Source organism: Haliaeetus albicilla, chromosome 4, assembly GCF_947461875.1.
Source record: "Haliaeetus albicilla chromosome 4, bHalAlb1.1, whole genome shotgun sequence".
Taxonomy (NCBI): domain Eukaryota; kingdom Metazoa; phylum Chordata; class Aves; order Accipitriformes; family Accipitridae; genus Haliaeetus; species Haliaeetus albicilla.
Genome location: NC_091486.1, coordinates 42,193,161 through 42,210,873, shown reverse-complemented (window position 1 = coordinate 42,210,873; position 17,713 = coordinate 42,193,161). Strand labels below are relative to the sequence as shown.

The 17,713-nt window shown below is 45.7% G+C and overlaps 1 protein-coding gene across 2 annotated transcripts in view; it reads right to left on the bottom strand.

The window, feature by feature from the left end:
- Nucleotides 1-10,263: 10,263 nt before the first annotated feature.
- IQCA1 (IQ motif containing with AAA domain 1) overlaps nucleotides 10,264-17,713 on the bottom strand; it is a 113,163-nt gene continuing 105,713 nt past the window's right edge. For both annotated transcript variants that reach the window (XM_069782131.1, XM_069782132.1), the window contains 2 exons: nucleotides 15,337-15,575; nucleotides 10,264-10,958 (listed from right to left, as the gene is read on the bottom strand). In XM_069782131.1, the coding sequence (XP_069638232.1) occupies nucleotides 10,854-10,958; nucleotides 15,337-15,575 (344 nt within the window). In that variant the 3' untranslated portion in view covers nucleotides 10,264-10,853. The remainder of the gene's footprint in view (nucleotides 10,959-15,336; nucleotides 15,576-17,713) is intronic.

The following is a 17,713-nucleotide window of genomic DNA, read 5'->3' as shown; positions in this document are numbered from 1 at the left end:
GAAAGGGCAGGAGAGCAGCTGTCCTGTGGGACTCACCCAGGAGATGCCACCAACCTTGGCACCAGCTCTTGGAACACAAACCCAAGAGGCATCTCTCAAGTGCTCAGAAAAAAAAATTTGTTTCTGCCATTAAAGTTTCAAAACTGCTGGGTTCAGCAGGGGATTGGGCTCTGCCAGCTGTTTAATGGCAACGGAGCATTGTTTTCGTTTTCAGTTTGCCTGGGTCTGCTGAAAAAATGAAGAGGAAAGGACACAAGTGAAATAACATTGTCCTATATAAAAGGTGGGATGGAAGGACAGAGCAAATATCTTGTTTGACTAAAGTGGCTCATAGGGCAGCACAAGGTGGCAATGGCTCTGCGCACCCCAAAAAAATGCTACTGGGGTCATGCAGGCATTTTTGTTGCTGAGCTGAGGCGGGGGAAGGTTTAGCATCCCCACAGCATGGGTTTGCTCTCAGTTTAGCCAGCACTGCAGTCGATGCTCTCCCACGGCTGCTGGAGAAGGGGGGTGCAAGATGGGTGACCCCCTCCCCACTTGCCAGGTGCCCTGTGGCCAGTGAGTCCCACCATGGCATCCCTGGGGGGGGCTGTGGTCCCAGGGAGGAGGAGTAAAGGGAGGAAAGAAGGTGGAAGAGATTAGAGGCTCCTTGTAGGGCCCGTAATGCAGGACCCCCTCCTGGGATGGGAGACACCAGGAGTGTGATGTGCCACGTGTCAACACCACTGCTCACAGGCTGACCACCTAAAAAGGGACTTATAAACGATTATAGGGTGAGGAGCCAGTGCTGGGTACCTCGGGACTCAAGCCCCAGTCCCTTTCCCCAAACTCAAAAACTGAATCAGATTCACCCCATTCCCTAGCTGGATCTCCACCAGGAGCATCGCTGCCATCCAACAGGCTTTTCTTTGCCAAAATGCTACGGGACGTGGAAACAGAGGAGCTGGACGGCACCACGAGCTTCAACAAGCCCTTCACTCGATTTCGTGCCATGCTGTTTTGCTCCTGAGAAAAATTAGCTTTTGACACCTGAAAGTGTAACGTAGTTGTGGAAAGGAGGTATTTATGGATCGGAAGATGTGTTTCCCAAGTGCACCCTAACTAGAAAGTTATGGAGATAATTGCTTGCCCTCTGGGATGCAGAAGAACAAACTCAACTATCCCTCATTGGCCATATCCATTTCTGGGGGATTGATTTATTCCTTACCAGTGGACACATCTGAACTTTGCTTGTCAGCATTAATTAGTGGGGACTCGGCCCGATTCATTACAGCTATGACCTCTCCTTGGCGCAGCTGCACTTTAGCGAGAGAGCCATCTGGTTTGCCTGCTCAGCTCTGCCTTCATTCCTGCCGCCCCTTCCCATCACTTGCGGAGTACAGGCTGGAAACGCTGCCTTGGAAATTACAGGTTGCTGTTGCGGTGGGATGAGGCAGCCGGTTCTTGGGGTCCGGCCACGGCACCTGGACCATCCGTCACATCAGCAGCACCCGGCGGGGTGAGCTGTCAGCGCACTGCCCCCGCTGCCGCATCCCTGCCCTCCTCGAGCTGTGACACCGAGGAGTTTCCCTGCTGAAGGTGGAGGGTGGCTTGGGTGGGCAATGGCAGGGGGGACAGGGCTTTGGGCTGCCCCCGCCACCCCCCCCACGAGAAGCTTTGTTAGCGGGCAGAGGGGGATGCGTTGCCTGCTGGCAGGGGTGACACATCATCGGTGGGTTAGGGACATCCCAGAATTGGGAGCTTTATCTTGGCGATGGAGCGGGGATGGCTTTGTAAGCCTAAAATGAAATGCTGGCTCAAGGCAGGACCCCGCTCGAGGGGCTCGTGGATGGAGGCATCTCCTGGCTGGGCTGGAGAAAATGACGCAAGGATGGGGCAGGTTTTTGGGCCATGAGGTGGCATCACGGTGTGCCCGCATGCGTGACCCCTCCAACCCACCCCTATGGGAGAGGAGGGGTTGCTCCCTGATGGGTGTTTTTAGGCTAATGTGGGGGGTAGGATGGGGGGGCCACCACGCCAGTGCAGGCTTCCATCAGGCTTTGAAATGATGCAACCGAGTCCCCAGATTTTGGGCTGGCCTGATGCATTTTCGCATTTCTCTCTACCCATCACCCACCCGAAGGGTGCTGCCTGAGAGGCTTTTCAGGAGCTGTCTGAGCAATGGCATTTGGGATGGAGCCTATCTGAGTGCACCTTTAATTAGAGCAATTATGGGTGTAACTTAGCCAAACATTGTGCTGAGTGGGGGTATTGGCTTTGCTGGCGAAAGGGCTCATTTGCATGATTTCCATCTCCTCCTGCTAATCCTCCAGTCTATTCACCCCTCCGAGGACAGGATTGCACCCAACCCTTCACCTCTCAGCAAGCTTTGACTAGGGCTTGGCCCATCACACAGTATCCAGTCTTAATGGCTGATGCCTAGATTTTCCCTTGCTTTTCAAACAGTCTTTCTTGGTGTTTCTGCTCTTGTTTCAGCCCATTCTCTTTCCTCTCCATCTTTTTTTTTCTTCCTGGAGTTTGATACTGAGTTATTTTTACTTAGGAAGCAAAAGTCCCACTCCACTGTGACAGCCTGATGTGGATGCTGGGACCTCACCCTGGACACCTGCTAGAGAAAATGGAGGAGGAGAACCAGCTGAGGTCCTCAGGCTTCATGACCTGCTTGCCCTGTTGGCTTTGCTAACTGGCCCGTTGCAGCAGCTGAGGAGTTTCTCCTGCTGTGAGGGCAGCAGGTGGTCTGGGTTTCCCATTTGCAGGTGATCCACCGAGCCAGAGAAAAGCCTCAGCCCCTGAGCTCCTTGGGATTTACTGGTTGGCTGTGGGCTTTGGGTGGTTTCTTGGGCAAAGCATTGCTTACAATCATTTTCCTTTCTTGTGGTCCACACACCAAGTACATCTGTGCAGAAGCTGTAGATGCTGCAAGGGAGAGCAGGTGAGTTCCTTGTGTTGGTTGTTTTTTTTTTTTTTTTTTTTATGATGATAGTATTTGGTTGTCCTCTGCAGGTCCTCCTTGTTCCAGTTCCTTGCTCTCTGCTGCTTATTTTGGGCTTTGGTGCTACTGTTGCCTGTGCTGTGAGATGTCCTTCACCCTTTCCCAGTGTTTGCATTAATCCTTGCCTTGCGTTGCTGCTGGTTGCCTTTTCTCTGATGGGGAAACTGAGTAGAAGACTAAAGCAAGGGAGCTAGAAGAGGATGCTAGGAAATGGCCTTTACCTTGCTGCTGGCTTGCAGCTGCCCTCCTGAGAAGCAAACAAACAGCCTTATTTCATGTTTCTCTTCCCCTTTGCTTCTGGGTGCACTTTGTTGTCTTACTAACGATGACTTTCTTGCTAGTTTGAGCAACTTAAAGCATGAATACTTTTAAGGAGAGGGGCATCCCACCTATGGGAAACTGCACAGCATTGGTATTGTTGGAAATTGTGCAGAGGAGATTAGGGATGTGACTAGCATTTTTTTGGAGGACTGAGAAAATGGGAAAGGGTGTGGAGTTTGCATTTCCCACCCTTTGGCCTTAAGGCTGCTGGGTAGGTGGGAGCAGAGCCTGGCAGTGCCCTGCCCTGGGACGGCACCTGGTTTCGGGGCATCCAGGAGCGGGGTGCAAGCCATGCTGGCACAACCCCTATTATTTCCGCCCCCCCCCCCGCCAAGAAAGGGTACTCTAGCTGAGGGCTGTAATGCCAAAGGCCAACCAAGGCTGTGTTTGGTGCTTTTGCAAGAGGCAACGGCACGCAAAAATAGGATGGTGCTTGTTTGCTCTGCAAAAGAAACGGCCCTTCTTTTGCAGCATCCTCCCAGGGTAGCGGCATTTCAGCCTGGAGCTCGGGAATTTGCCGGAACCGTGTAGGCACTGTGCCATTGATTGCACCGTGGTGGCCTCTGAAAAGCATCGTTGGCTGGGGGCATCCCAGGGCAGTGAGCCAGGGGTCCGGCTGGAGAAACCCCTTCTCCTTTGAAGAGGACAGCCTCACAGAAGCTGTGCAAAGCTGAACAAGAGCCCTAAATGATTTGGGGATTTTATGCAGCTTGTTATCTTAGGTGTAGGGTTTTCTTGAAATCCCAGCAAGAAATAATCCTCTTTTTCTGGCTGGAATAGAAATGGCTTGATGCCATGAGGCAAAAAAATAAAAGGAAGATCTACCCGGTGCTGTGATGATTTGCAAGGCTAGTGAGAGACTACATAAGGCGTTTTCAAATAGACTCCAATATTTTCAGTGCTTAAAGAGGGCCCGACTACATGATACCTTTTTTGAAGCCCTGATTTACAATGGACCCAGGCTGAGTGCATTATAATTTGCTGCACGAAGTGCCAAAGTCGCAGTACTTTCAATAATGAGGAGAGAAACCCTAATATGATGAGACTTTTTTTGGGTATTGTGTTTAATGAAAAGCTGAAAATGTGCTAATTTGTAAGTCCTGTTGTGGTAGTGGCATTGGAGGCTTTTGAAATGCATTACTGACTTAGGAAGTATTAAGAAAAAATGACATTTTGCTACTAGCAGAAAAGTCAATTATAATGTTTCTACACTTTAGAAAATTGCTGATGCAGGATGGGAGTTAATAGAACAGTCAGCTTCACTTTGTATTACCACATTTGGGGGGTTTTGCTGAGAAATGTCGGCTTGTTTTTTAATTCTGATGGCAACTTAAACAATAAGCTACAACAGGTGCCCTGTGGTTGGGACTTGTCTCTGGGGTGTGCTGGAAGGAGATGTATTCCTGTGGGCTGTTCCCACCTGGAGTTGGACTGTTTGCCAGCCTGGCATGATGCAGACTGCCCAGGACTGGGGTGAATTATCATAAATAAAGATTTAGCAGCATTTTGCAGTTGGACTGATCTCTCCCTGATGGTGGAGGAGCAAGTGCCAAAGTGCTGAGGCCGGTGCAATCTGTTCCCAGTGCTTTGCAAAAGAGCCCTGTAAATTTGTTAAAAAACGTTTAAACCAAGAAACTGGAGAAAACAGCTGTCCTTACCCACTGTGCTTTGGAAGGAGCTTTTTTCCATCTCCTGGAGAAGAAAACAGCAGTAAACTTTTCCTAAGCTCCTGGGGAACGGAGAGGCGGGAGCTCTGGGAGACTTGCTGCGGTTGCCAGAGAGCTTCAGTGCTGGTTGTAAAATCCCAGTGCTAGAGGAGTCTGCTTTCAGGAAGGCAGCGGTTGCTCCCAATAACCCTATCTCTAAATCGGTACAGGCTAGCAAGGCAAAATAGCTCATGCAAAATTGGCAGGGATCAGAGACAAGGGCTGGCACTGCTTTTAACAGGAGTTACAGTGTCTGATTAAAGGGCTTTGGCCACAGCGGCATAACCTGAGCTCTTGACATAAGCCAGGGACCTAATAATACTCAAGGCACATCGTGAAAGCATGACTTCATGGCGGCGGTGGCTGCCTTTTACCCAGCGAGGGCCATTTTCCCTCCCTCCTCGCTGCGAGGATGCAGCCCTCCTGCCTGGCTGCTCGGGACTGGGGCTGCCTTTGGCCGGCTGTGTCCCCAGGAGGTAGAGGCATCTCCTGCACGGATGCCAACAGGGATGGAGACTGGAATCTGCAAAGAGACTGGGGTGGCGGGAGCTCTGTCCTGGGCACTTGGTGGGTGCTGTAGAGCAGTGTGGAGGTGATGCCTCAGGACTTAAGGCTCCACTTGGTTTTGGTTTCTTATTCATCCTATTCCAAGCACTATGGTAAACTGCTTGTTTCTCAGGCTTATTGATAGGGTTTAAATCAATTGGCAGACATCTTATCCGAGGCAGGGTATCCCCTACACACCTGAAATTCTAATTATGGCACTTTTTTTGCCTTGGGGCAAATTGGTAGCAACTTATTTCCAGCTGTAGCAGGCCTGTCAGCCGCAGCCTGAGTCTCTGCTCTGGCTGGTTTGGCTGATGCCCAGGTGATGGGGATTGGGGTTTATTGGCATTTTGGGGAGGCAAAGGTGATGAGGGGAATTTGTACAACAGGGGAGGTGCGTAAGAATGGCTCCCAGGTGCTTGGATGGAGGCAGGGTGCTGGGGCTGTTCTCCTTGCCCACCACCAAGGACCCTGCAAAGCTGGAACTGAAACCTGGGCTCCTGCTCCAAGCATGGCCTCAGGGGCTATATTTAAAGCACATTAAAATCCACAGGAGGGGTTATGCCAAGACTTTATTGCCTCTGGGAGAGTGAAGTCACACTTTGTTCCCTCTTTCTCGGCTGTTCCTCCCCAAGTGTTTCAAAGGGGGGTTCCCACTTGGTGTGGTTAAAGCAGAAAGATGGGGAGTGAGAATGAACACTTTTAGAAAGTCACGTCATATGTAGTTCTCCTGGGTTTGGAGGAAGCAATTAAGCCAATTAATTTATTGGTAAATTATCTTATGATGAAGTACAAAATAACTGCAATGAAACGCTGACATTCACATTAATACCAAATTAGTTACTGTATTATGACTGTTCTTACAATGAATGCCCAGTAATTTAATAGTAATGGGACATTTAAATAATTTAGCCGATAATTCTCTAGATCACTTGCATATATAAATGAGTGTGACAGCTTCTTTCCTCAACTTTGCTGGTGCTTCTGGATTACCTCCTACCACCACACCAGGAGGCAAAGCAGCCTGGCACTCTGCCATCTCCCAAAACTCATCTCTTGCTGGAAACTAAGTAGGGGACAGGGTGTAGCAAGAGGGATTTTCCTCCCTGGTCAGATTTTGGGATTGCTGTGGGTGGAAAGCAGAGCACAATTGCCTTGCAGCTGGGCTTAGCAAAGCCACAATCTTTTTTTTTTTTTTTTTTTTCTGTGGTGAAAGATCTCTGGGTAGAGATGCCCTACTCAGGCCTGGTAGAGCATCTCTAGCAGTGTTGTTTGTGAGAGCACTGTTAGCTTCACAGCAGGACAGGCATTGGAGGTCCAGCTGGGGCTGCTTAATTGAATAGTTCAGCTATTGATACCGAAATTACTGTGTGTTGGCTCTGCTCGATGCAACAACTTCAAGTAACTGCACTTTCTGTAATAATAATTATAAATAGCATTAAAATTGCTCCTCATCCTTCCTTCCCCACCTCCCACTGAGAGGGCTCTAAAGGAGAGCAAGGGCTTGGCAGCTACACAGGGCACAGTTTGTCTGCTTTATTGCATCTTTGTCACCCCCCTGCACCTATGGAGCTGTTTGTAGGTACACCAGCTGTGGCTTCCAGATCTCCATGGCTGGGGGGGTGGGGAAGAAATGCAGTTTACGCTGAAAGCAGCCACTGTTGCAAGCTACACCTAAAGGCTAAATTGCCCCAGTGTTTTTTTTCCCCCATAAACTGGTGAATACTGGAGAAAAACTGCAGGCTTCTGCCCTGCCAAGCACACCTGGGATGGTTAGAGGTTCATTCATCCTTTCTGCATGGGGTCGGAGTCATGCCCTGGAGATGGATGTTGCCAGTCAGCGTGTTACTTTGCTATTGAGATTGCACTGAACCTGCTGAAATATTAGTTAATGGGCTTGCTTACGTCCAACCTAAATGCGGTCTTTTCATCACATCACATTCTGCTGTCAAACCTGTTGTGGAGAGGAGTATTCCACTGTCGGCAAGATTGAGGACGGAATTATCCAAATTAGTTTTCTTGCAGATGAGAGCAGAGATGAGGTTTTTAACACAAACCCTGCCACATCTTTGGAGAGTCTGGCTCCCCTCACCGAGGGTGAAGTTGAAGAGTACCTTTTAATTTGGATGTGCTGCCAAATTTGGGAAGCCAGCAGCCTGCCACAAGCAAGTGTCTGCAAAGAAAGAATAAAGAAAGGAAAGCCAAAGTTTGTAGCTGCTCTGCTGCAAGTGATTAAATCCAGGGGCTGGCAGCTCATACTCATGGAGTCCCTTGTGTGGGTCATGACAAGACTCCAGCAGCTGGATTACTGCTGGGATGGCTGGGGGAAGGACTTGTGTACACCAGAAATATCCTGAGGTATAGCACACAGGAGATCCAGTAAGCATCTCTTTTCCTGTTGTTTGGATCCCCTTGGCAGGGCTGGAGATGCAGCCTCAAGGTTGAAAGGCTGAAATCCAGGGGAGCCCTGTACTGGACAGCAAAATGTAGCCAAAGAGGACCACAAAAAGCCCCAGTTGGGGTGGCTCTATCCTATGTGCTGTGATAGCATGGCAGCCTATTCTTCCCCTAGGGAGAAAATTCACTTTATTAACAAGAGCCATCCAGTTCCCTCTGCTGCGCTCAATGAGATGATTGTTTGAATCGTTTTCTGTGCCATTAGTTGCCTGTAGGAATCTTTCTGGGCTTTTGTTCAGACTTTGCTGTTTCCAGGAGCATCTTTTCCCATTGGATTTCTTCTTAGGAGCAGGAGAGGCTCAATACGATCCCCTTTGAGCAAGCTTTGTTAGAGTAGGTTTTTGGGTGGTCTTTCATCTTTCTGCAGGGTTTCTGTCCTAAAACATGTTGTGTACTGACACTCTGGGTAAGAGCATGTTTTCTACAAGTGTCGTGGTTTAACCCCAGCCAGCAACTAAGCACCACGCAGCCACTCACTCACTCCCCCCCATCCAGTGGGATGGGGGAGAAAATCAGGAAAAGAAGTAAAACTCCTGGGTTGAGATAAGAACGGTTTAATAGAACAGAAAAGAAGATACTAATAATGATAATGATAACACTAATAAAATGACAACAGTAGTAATAAAAGGATTGGAATGTACAAATGATGCGCAGGGCAACTGCTCACCACCCGCCGACCGACACCCAGCCAGTCCCCAAGCGGCGAATCCCTGCCCCCCCCCACTTCCCAGTTCCTAAACTAGATGGGACGTCACATGGTATGGAATACACTGTTGGCCAGTTTGGGTCAGGTGCCCTGGCTGGGCATGAGAAGCTGAAAAATCCTTGACTGTAGTCTAAACACTACTGAGCAACAACTGAAAACATCAGTGTTATCAACATTCTTCTCATACTGAACTCAAAACATAGCACTGTACCAGCTACTAGGAAGACAGCTAACTCTATCCCAGCTGAAACCAGGACAACAAGTCACTTGCCATCATATTTTTGATGAAATAACTGTTCTAGTAGGGGAAGCCAGGGGAGTAAGGGGTTGGGATAGTACTAAGATGCAGAAATTTTTGAAATGTGATCATTACCTTTTATGTAGAAGACCTATCAGTAAGATCTTAATAAGCAGTGAGCAGTGCTATACTCAGAGTGAATTGTAACTGGCAGAGTATGTGTGATGTGCTGTCGTCAGCCTGCCCTCCTCTAAAGGCAGGTTGGCCTGCTCTGGTCTGGAGGAAACCTGAGCAGCTTCCTACAGCAATGCAGCCCTCCTCTACTTCACAGTCTGTCTATAGAGAAGGTACAGAGAGGTCCTTTGACTCCCTGGGGATGATGTGCCTTGTGTTTCCAGTTAAAATAGGTATTGTGAGTTACCTATTGTCAAGTCAACATAGGTAGGCTGCAGTTAGAGGTGAAAACAGGTATTTGTGGCTTTTATCTGTAGAAGACTCTAGCGAATGAGATCCTGCACTTGACATAAAGGTGGTGCTGGCTCCATCAGTGTCATGTAAGATGTTCCAAAGCTTTAGGGTGTTCTAACCACTGTTTAGAAATACCTTGTCCCCAAAATTGCTGATTTGTGCACAAACAAGATTGCCTATCAACTGAAACACTATCAAATCCTATCATGGACCACTTGGTGCATTGGCATTGTGTTTCCGAGACGGTTTAGTTCCCTGCACTTGCTATTTGTGATATTTTGATATTAGGCCTAATGCACCCTGTTGAGTAGGAGACACTACATCAAAGCCTAAGACCAGGAAATCTCTGCCTCCAAGTGTCTTAGGTCCTTCTGTGCAGAAGACATGCCTGCCACAGAGCTTCAGGTTTTCCTGCTCAAGCACACAGAAAGAGCTGCTGTGGTCCCACAAGCTGCATCTGCGCATGGCTTCATGCGTGGGGTCTGAATGTGGTGGGGCAGACTTTCACCAGTGGGCTACTTAAACAGAGCTTGCAGGACTGGATTTAGAAGAAGCTGAAGCAGGTCTCCGGATTGGGTTTAACACAGCATGAAACAGCCTTTTAGAAAGCTCAACAGGCCTATTCCAGATTGCCATTACAGCTGCTGCTTTGCTACACACGGGGTTTGTTTTAAGCAACAGATACATTGCTATTTGTGCAAACAAAGCAATTGGGCACTGCTTTCTATTGCAAAACAGACTTTCAGGACATCCACCAAAATGAACACCACCTGACTGCTTTGCTTTTGTGCTGCTTATTAATGTTTTCTGCTAAGATCCACATGTATGAATTTGTCCATGAAAAGGCATCAAAAGGTGAAACAGTGCTGGTCCTCATGTGACTATGTAAATATTCAGCTTGTGGTAGATTGCATTAAGTGTCTTATAATCCATCGCAATTAAAAAGCAGTCTTTATAGCTGTAATAGTTTTATTGAGAACTGTAACACATTAGACCTACAGATATATAAAGCAGTTAGTTTTATAAAGCATATAGGATATTAAAGTAATGAAAGACATTAATGTGACATCAATTTTTAAGGAGAGTTACTTGCTGAAATAAATGAGTATAGCCTAAAAGTTGATAGCATGTTACAGTCCTGAGTAATGAACCCTTCTGTCCCCTAAAATCTCTTAGAATAAATAATGCTTGAGCAAGTTAGTGGTCATTAACTCTTTATCCTCTGAGAGCTACTTGTCACATTGATGTCTTACCCGATTTTTTTAACTTTTAAAAATTCATTCAGAAAGGAGTTGTGTTTCCTGGAATACCTATAACTTGGGGTGTACTATTCTGACATGTCTGTTTTCCTAATGTCTTCCTCTTTCCCATGAAGTAGAGCTGTGGCTGGTATTGCCAGATGCAAAATTCTTGAGGAAGTTAGTTTTTCCCTTTTCCTTTTTTTGTTTTTCCTTTTTCTGCTTTCTCACTGTCTGCCAGCGCTTTGATGCGTGCTTTACCCAGTGGTGTCTTGGCATACCAAGCCTGGAGAATCAAAAAGCATGTGTATGTTTTTATTAAAACTTTAAAAAAAAAAAAAAAGAACATTTAAACTTTTTACTAGTACAATCGAGCATTCCTTAAAAAAACCCCACCTCTTAAAATCCTGGCTGGCTTGTGGAGAAGCAGAAATGAAATCCTCCCATCTCTTGAGAACATTATTATAACAAGAAGTATAGCAATTGCTTGCTTGAATTGTGTCTCATTAACAGGAATACTTAGCTGGGCCATTTGTGTTGCTATAGTTATGGAAATGTTAGAACTTCTATGATCAACCCTATTTCTGAGGCATATAGCTCTTGTCAAAACTCCCTCTGGTCTGAAACTTGGCAATAGACAAAGCATATACTTCTCATGGCTCTGCAAATCAATCCAGACAGTTTTTATTTCAATGAGAGAGCTTAAGAAGCAAAACAAACCCCGAACATTAAAAACCTGTTTATTGCTTTCAGATGCCTGTTCACAGTCCTGTGACTTGTAAATGATTTTGGTATAGTCGCTCTGCAAACTTGCCAAGCTCCTGGACTGCAATGTCAACAAGGCAGTTCTAGGCCATGTGAAAATAATGTAAAGTGAAGGAGAAGGCAATGCTTTAAAGTTAGTAGTTTGTAGGAATTAGTCTTTCCCCATATGTACGTACAGGAACCTTTATCAACAAAGGCCTGCCTACACCAGAGATTAAAATGCCACTAGGTGTTGACATGATTGATAAAATACCTTCCATCTTGACTGTATTCATCCATGTGCTGCCCCAGGAATGAATGTCTTTCTGCTGACCACAGACCACTATTTAATGCCAGAACTGTGACTCCTCTGCCCTTCGATTGGGCCCCTGTCATCTTCACCCTTCTTACCAATGCGGCATTCTGTGAAATCTGCCTTTTCCATATGATCCATCCAAAATGCTGCCTCCAACCTGAGCCTGGTAAGGCTACCCCTAGGAATTTGCCTTGTCCAGTTTCCCAGTATGTGTTACAGACAGGCAGTAGCAAGAGAAGTAATTGGGAGAAGAGGTATTGGAAGCGTATAGGGAAGAAAACCCCTTGATGTTCCTTTCCTGGCCTCAGACGGTCCTTCTTGGTGTCATGCTTCTTAAAGGCTTCCTCTGGGTCCCAGAAAGGGGCTGATGACAGGCACCCTATTTGGTTCTCTTGTCTGGCAGATTAAATACTGTCAGCAGGTAAATGAAGTCTGAGAGCTGTCCAATGTCCAGCTGGCTGCTGGGCAGCCCTAACCCTGATCTCTGCTCTAATTGCCTGAACTAGCTGAGCAGCCCTCCTCCTAGAAGCCTGACTCCACAGATTAAAACATCGTGCAACCTCTCATGCATCCACTTCTAGATGGAGGTGGGAATCCCTGAGCCTTTAATGCAGTGGCCTGGGCAATTAAATTTTGCTGTCCTAAAGATGGTTTTGGGCCAAGCTATTTCTGTGTCGGGGGAACGGATGCAGGATGGGGTAGGGAGAGGTCTGGACATGGTTGTTTCTGGTCCTTCACATGAGTGGGGTAAGAAAGACAAGGTGGTGGTTGTGACTGTTGGCTCAGGGAGGAGTTGACGTCCCCAAGAGTAGCTAGCAATCAAGCAATGACTCTGGCCTTCCGTGCATGATAGGCCATGAGGCCGCAGAAATCCTATTTCCCCCCAGGTTTGTTGTCTTGGGTATAATGCTCTCCAGACTTTAAGTGCGAGATGGAAAGAACAACAAAACCCTGCCAACAGCTTGCTGGGACCTTGGTAGGGTGGAAAGCGCTGTTTGGTGGGTGCGGACTGGGGAGATCATCTCGCTGCCCACTCTGGGTTGCTGATAAAGGGCTCTGCACGTGGCATGAGGAGCTGAGTGACTCGTGATGGCTTCTCTTGTTCTCTTCCCAGTTCTTTGTGCATATATTTCAATGCACAAAATTAATCTGCCTGTTAGCGTGCCCTAACGGCTGCTTTTCACTCTTTAGCTAGTGGAACTGCTATGTGGGATTAATGAAGTCAGCTCCCCAGATATAGTTAAAATAAAAGTAGATTTATCACTAATGCACTAGCATATGAACTGGAGACATAAGTTACTGACAGTAAGTGACTGATCAGAGTAAAATGTTTGATTATTGGAGGAATGATGTCCACAGTCTTTGGTATGGGTTTTCTTACATATTATACATATTTTGTACCAGTCACTGCCAGGCAGAGCTACTGTGCTAGTGGACTGCCCCTTGCTCCTCTTCTAGGACTACTGTTATTTTTGTGTAAGGATTTGTATCAATCACTGGTGCAATAATTTATAATTTAAAAAATGTCCATGTATAATTGGGGCAGAAATTTGAGTAAATTGAATGAAGAAATCGCATTATCACAAATTTTGCATTATTTATATTCATTTTGGATCACTGGCAGAATATAAATGTCAAACAGGGAGATTCATGTTTCCAGTGAATGGAAATCAAAGATTCATCACAGTGCTAATCTTCACTTTGAACACCACGGTTTAGCCGCCCCACTTCAAAAAGGACAAAGCAAAGCAACAGAAAAGGTCCAGTGATGGGAACTATCAGAGGCACAGGAACAGGGGCTTCTGTGCAAGAAGAGATGAAGATACTGGAGTTAATTAATGCACGAGGCCATTTTGACAATCCTCTTCCCCTGTGCCATATTACAGGTGCTGGGGCAAGATTCCATGACATTTAAGGGAAACAAATTTAAAATAGATAAAAGGAAATACTTTCTTAAGGGCTGTAATTAATGCAAGGAAATGATTGTCATGGGACGCTGAGGATGGTATCATTTTAGCCGTGTTCAAAATGAAGTGCTGCCTGCATACTTTATGCTGTACAAAACAGGCACATTTATAGTAAGTGGAATAGTATTGTCAAGTTAAACTCACACTAAATACTAGCTCTCATGTTTCAGGGTAAAAATGGATTACTACTTGGAGCTGGGAATGATAGGGTTTTTTCTTCTTTGCTGCAATACTGAACCATTAGCCTTTCCCTGAGGAAAGATACTGGTTTAGATAGGAAGCATGAGGAAAAAAACGAGTAATTTGCCAAATATCACAAATGCTGCCTATGTTGAGTGAGCCAAATGGCTCTAAATGGAAATTGGAAAGTATTCAACAGAGCTGGGAGAAATATGCGCTATCATCAGGTTAGCAGTGGAAGAAGACTTGGACAAAGTTGTGAGAAACCACATCCTGTTTATTGTGTGAGGTGCTGTGGGGATTCAAAAGCAGGGGGGATTTAAAGAGCAAAATGAAAAGGAAACCTTTCAGCCAGGAGAACTGGATGGTTTATAAGCAGGTCTGGGTAGGAGATGAGGGGGTATGGGACTGAGAAAACTCTTTTGTGGTCTCTTGGTACACAGCAGGGTTTTCCTGTTTGGTGGCCAAGGCTTTTACTAGAGTTTAGTAGGCTTGAAATGCCTTAGTCAAGTGTTGTACCATTTTTTCTGGGGTGTCAGTGCTGCTAAACTGTAGTGTTGCACTCAGCTAGTTCAAGTCCAGTTCAGCTGTCCCTAAGCTACACCGAAGTCACTACAGTAAATAAATGGTAGACCTGTACTTAAGTCCAATTAAACTGTTCCTATCAACAGGAAAACCAAATGCAATACAGTGGAAGCAGAATTAACCACCACATAAAGATAATCCTTGTCTAGGGAAAGAAAGAGTAATTATTACTGAGCTACATGTGGAAAAAAGTAGTTGTTTGCAGGGTAATCCATGTATATTTGAGGTACATGTAATGCACCTCAAATGCACTAGGTTTTGCCTTCAGGATTTTATAGCCCTGAGGGTGGGAAGAGGGATGGAGTTTGAAGCAGAAACTATTTTTTTTTAACCCTGAAATGAAAACTCTTATAAGACAATTCTTGTTTGAAATAATTTAAAATAAGGGCTTAAAACTTGATCCTTATGTGGAACACCCTGCAGACCCTGCATGTCCAGGGTTTTTTGCCTTCTCAAGATAACACAGCCAGGCTTGCTGAACATGTCAGCTCTGAAAGAAAAAGGACCAATGCGTTGTACTAATGGCACCTGCATAACTGATCCATGCCTGTGAAGGTTGCTCTGTTCAACATGAGCTGGGTGCGGGCAGTAGGTTCAGCAAAGCAGTACGCCAGGCGTGTTGCCCATGCAGAGTTGCTGCCTGTAATAATGACTGTTTGCCTGGCATATCCAGCTACCCAGTGGCCTGGGCTGCCAAACATCCCAAAATGGGGGAGATGGGTGTTTGGTGCCGTTGAGCCATACATCATCATTCAAACAGTGATGTGCCAACCCATCAGCAGAATTAGCAGGTCTCCAGAGCAAATGTGCCTGGACAAGGACATGGCAGGGGACGATGAAAGACAGCCAGTTAACATAGCTCTTAATGTCACCTTAAATGTTTCCTCCTCCTCTTTGTACACTGGGTCCTGTCTGGCCAGAGAAGTCATGAATTCGGCAGTCCTCAGTGGCTTCCTGGTCATCTGTAGGAGGCGTAGCTCGCTCAGGACAGCCTGCACCGCCTGGATGATGTGTCCTTGGGTGAAACCATCGGACACCTTTGCTAGGCAGCTTATGTTCAGCAAGTTGGTGATTGCTCCACCGTTCTGCAGGATGATGTGTTTCCATAACACTGTTCATCAGGACCCAGAAAAAGAGAGAATGCCGAAGACATGCATTAAGGAAAACAGGAGAAATATTTTTGCATTTTGAAGTTGAAGCAGGAAAATAAGGGGTATCAGCCAGGAAAGCCAAGACTCAAATCTTCCTTGTTTGCTGTTTCTTTTGTCTGTAGATTTGCAGTATAGCATCTGTTCTTAAACCATTAGTGATCATTTGTTGGCTACCAGTCAGTACTTTTCAGAAAGTCGTTAAGGGCACATAAAGTGAGGTGGATATGTGTGTAGAAATGGAAAGAACTACTTAAATATGCTTGTGTGTATACACAGAAAAAGAACCTGTCCAGAATGTTCCCATTTGGGTGTGTAGAGTTAAGTAGCTATATTAACAGCCTGTTGTTACTTCCACGACCCTGACTTCTGGTGAACTGAGGGCTGCTACGGGGACTCAATGTCTGGTTTGGAAGCCAAAGAAGCTAAAGGCTTCCAGCTATGCAGGCACATCTTGCGAAGGCCAGGTGTAAATTTCTGTGATTGGCATTTTGCTTGTTATTTAAATGGTGAACCTGTTTTTATCTTCTAGCTGTGAACCTCTGTGACATGAAGGTTTTCTTAATGTTTGTGAAGTGCCTGAGATTTTGCCTCCCAAAATAAATTAATAGGAGTAACAACACTTCTTGTTTTATCCTATGTAAAGTAATGGTCTGTCTCAGAGAAACTTAGTAAAACTTGCATGCCATCTCACTATGCTTTCCTTTGAAGCCTTATATGAAAACATGAGGAAAAAATAATTAGTATTATGCATAGAGATTAAAAACGTTCTTGAATGAAACAATTTGTGATTTGAGTATCGTGCATTTGAACACTCATATTATGAAAATGTTGGGAGGAAAGTTAATGGTACTGGATGTTGCAGCACTCATGTAACGGAGAAAACCTGCCTTATTCTTCCTTCGACTGCGATGTCGATACTATGGACTTGTGCCCATAACTATTGACAACTTTGTAGTACATTTTCCACTCAGGCAAATTGTGATCTTCCACTTGAATTACATCTATGCTCAATAATTATTGGCTGAATCACTAATTCATAAAAGAGGAATTGATGCGCACAACAGTGAGCGCTACTTCTGTGCAGCCATATATTGTGTGCCGCAGGCTGCAGGTAGGATCATGCGTAATAGGAGGTACTAACTTGCTGGGTGATTAATAGCAAGAAACCAGTACAGGATCGTGAATCTTCCACTTTAACGATTTCCATTGTATGTTTACTGTTTCCATCGTGCGTAGATTGGAATATTCTGGTTTGTAACAAAAGGGAGGGTTGTAGCAGACAGGTTGCTGTGCACTGTGGCTATTAATGTTTGTTACATCGTGGGTTTTCTGTCAAAACAAGTTTCTTTAGTTCTCAAATTGGGTGTTGGCACTGAAAATTGTCAAGAATGGGAGGTGAGTGCTCTGTACTGTAAAGATCATATTTCCATTGAACTCCAGGGAAGGTTGGAGCTAAAGAGCAAGCCAGGCACTTTCTTAAATGGGACAATGTTGAAGAAGTAAAGCTACAAGTTTAATCTGCTTTAAAATGTCAAGAGTTAACTTCTTGGGGCATTCTTAAGTTTGCAGCTGAAATCCCTTTAGCTGGCCCCTTTTTTTTTTTTTTTACTCCAAATGAGTGGTGAGAATCCCAGAATGTGACAGTTCAATCCCCAGAAGCGAACACAGCTAAATTCAGCTGCTATCACCTCTGTTCTCTAGGTCTTATTCATGTCCCTTATCTGTTAGCAATTTATCAGAGCTGTAACATAACATGAAACACATGTTAGCTTGCTTAGAGACCATTTCCCATCCACACTATGAAAATTATTGAACGTGGGAGAGATTTACAATGTGCTAGGCAGTCAAAACCTGTCTTGAGCTTGCCCAAACATGCATCTTCTCAGTACCTTGGCTGCCTCCATGAAAGGCAGTATGAAACTGGACTTCACAATACAGTTGCATGATTTTTGTAATAAGGTGACTATGCAGAGCAATATTGTAGTCAAGGTACAATTGTGTAGCAAGGTCCCTGAACTGAATGTGGTTTCCTTTACTACCGTGTTCTTCTGGGACATGATCTACTGGATCAGTGGCATGAAGGGAGCCTGTTTTCCTT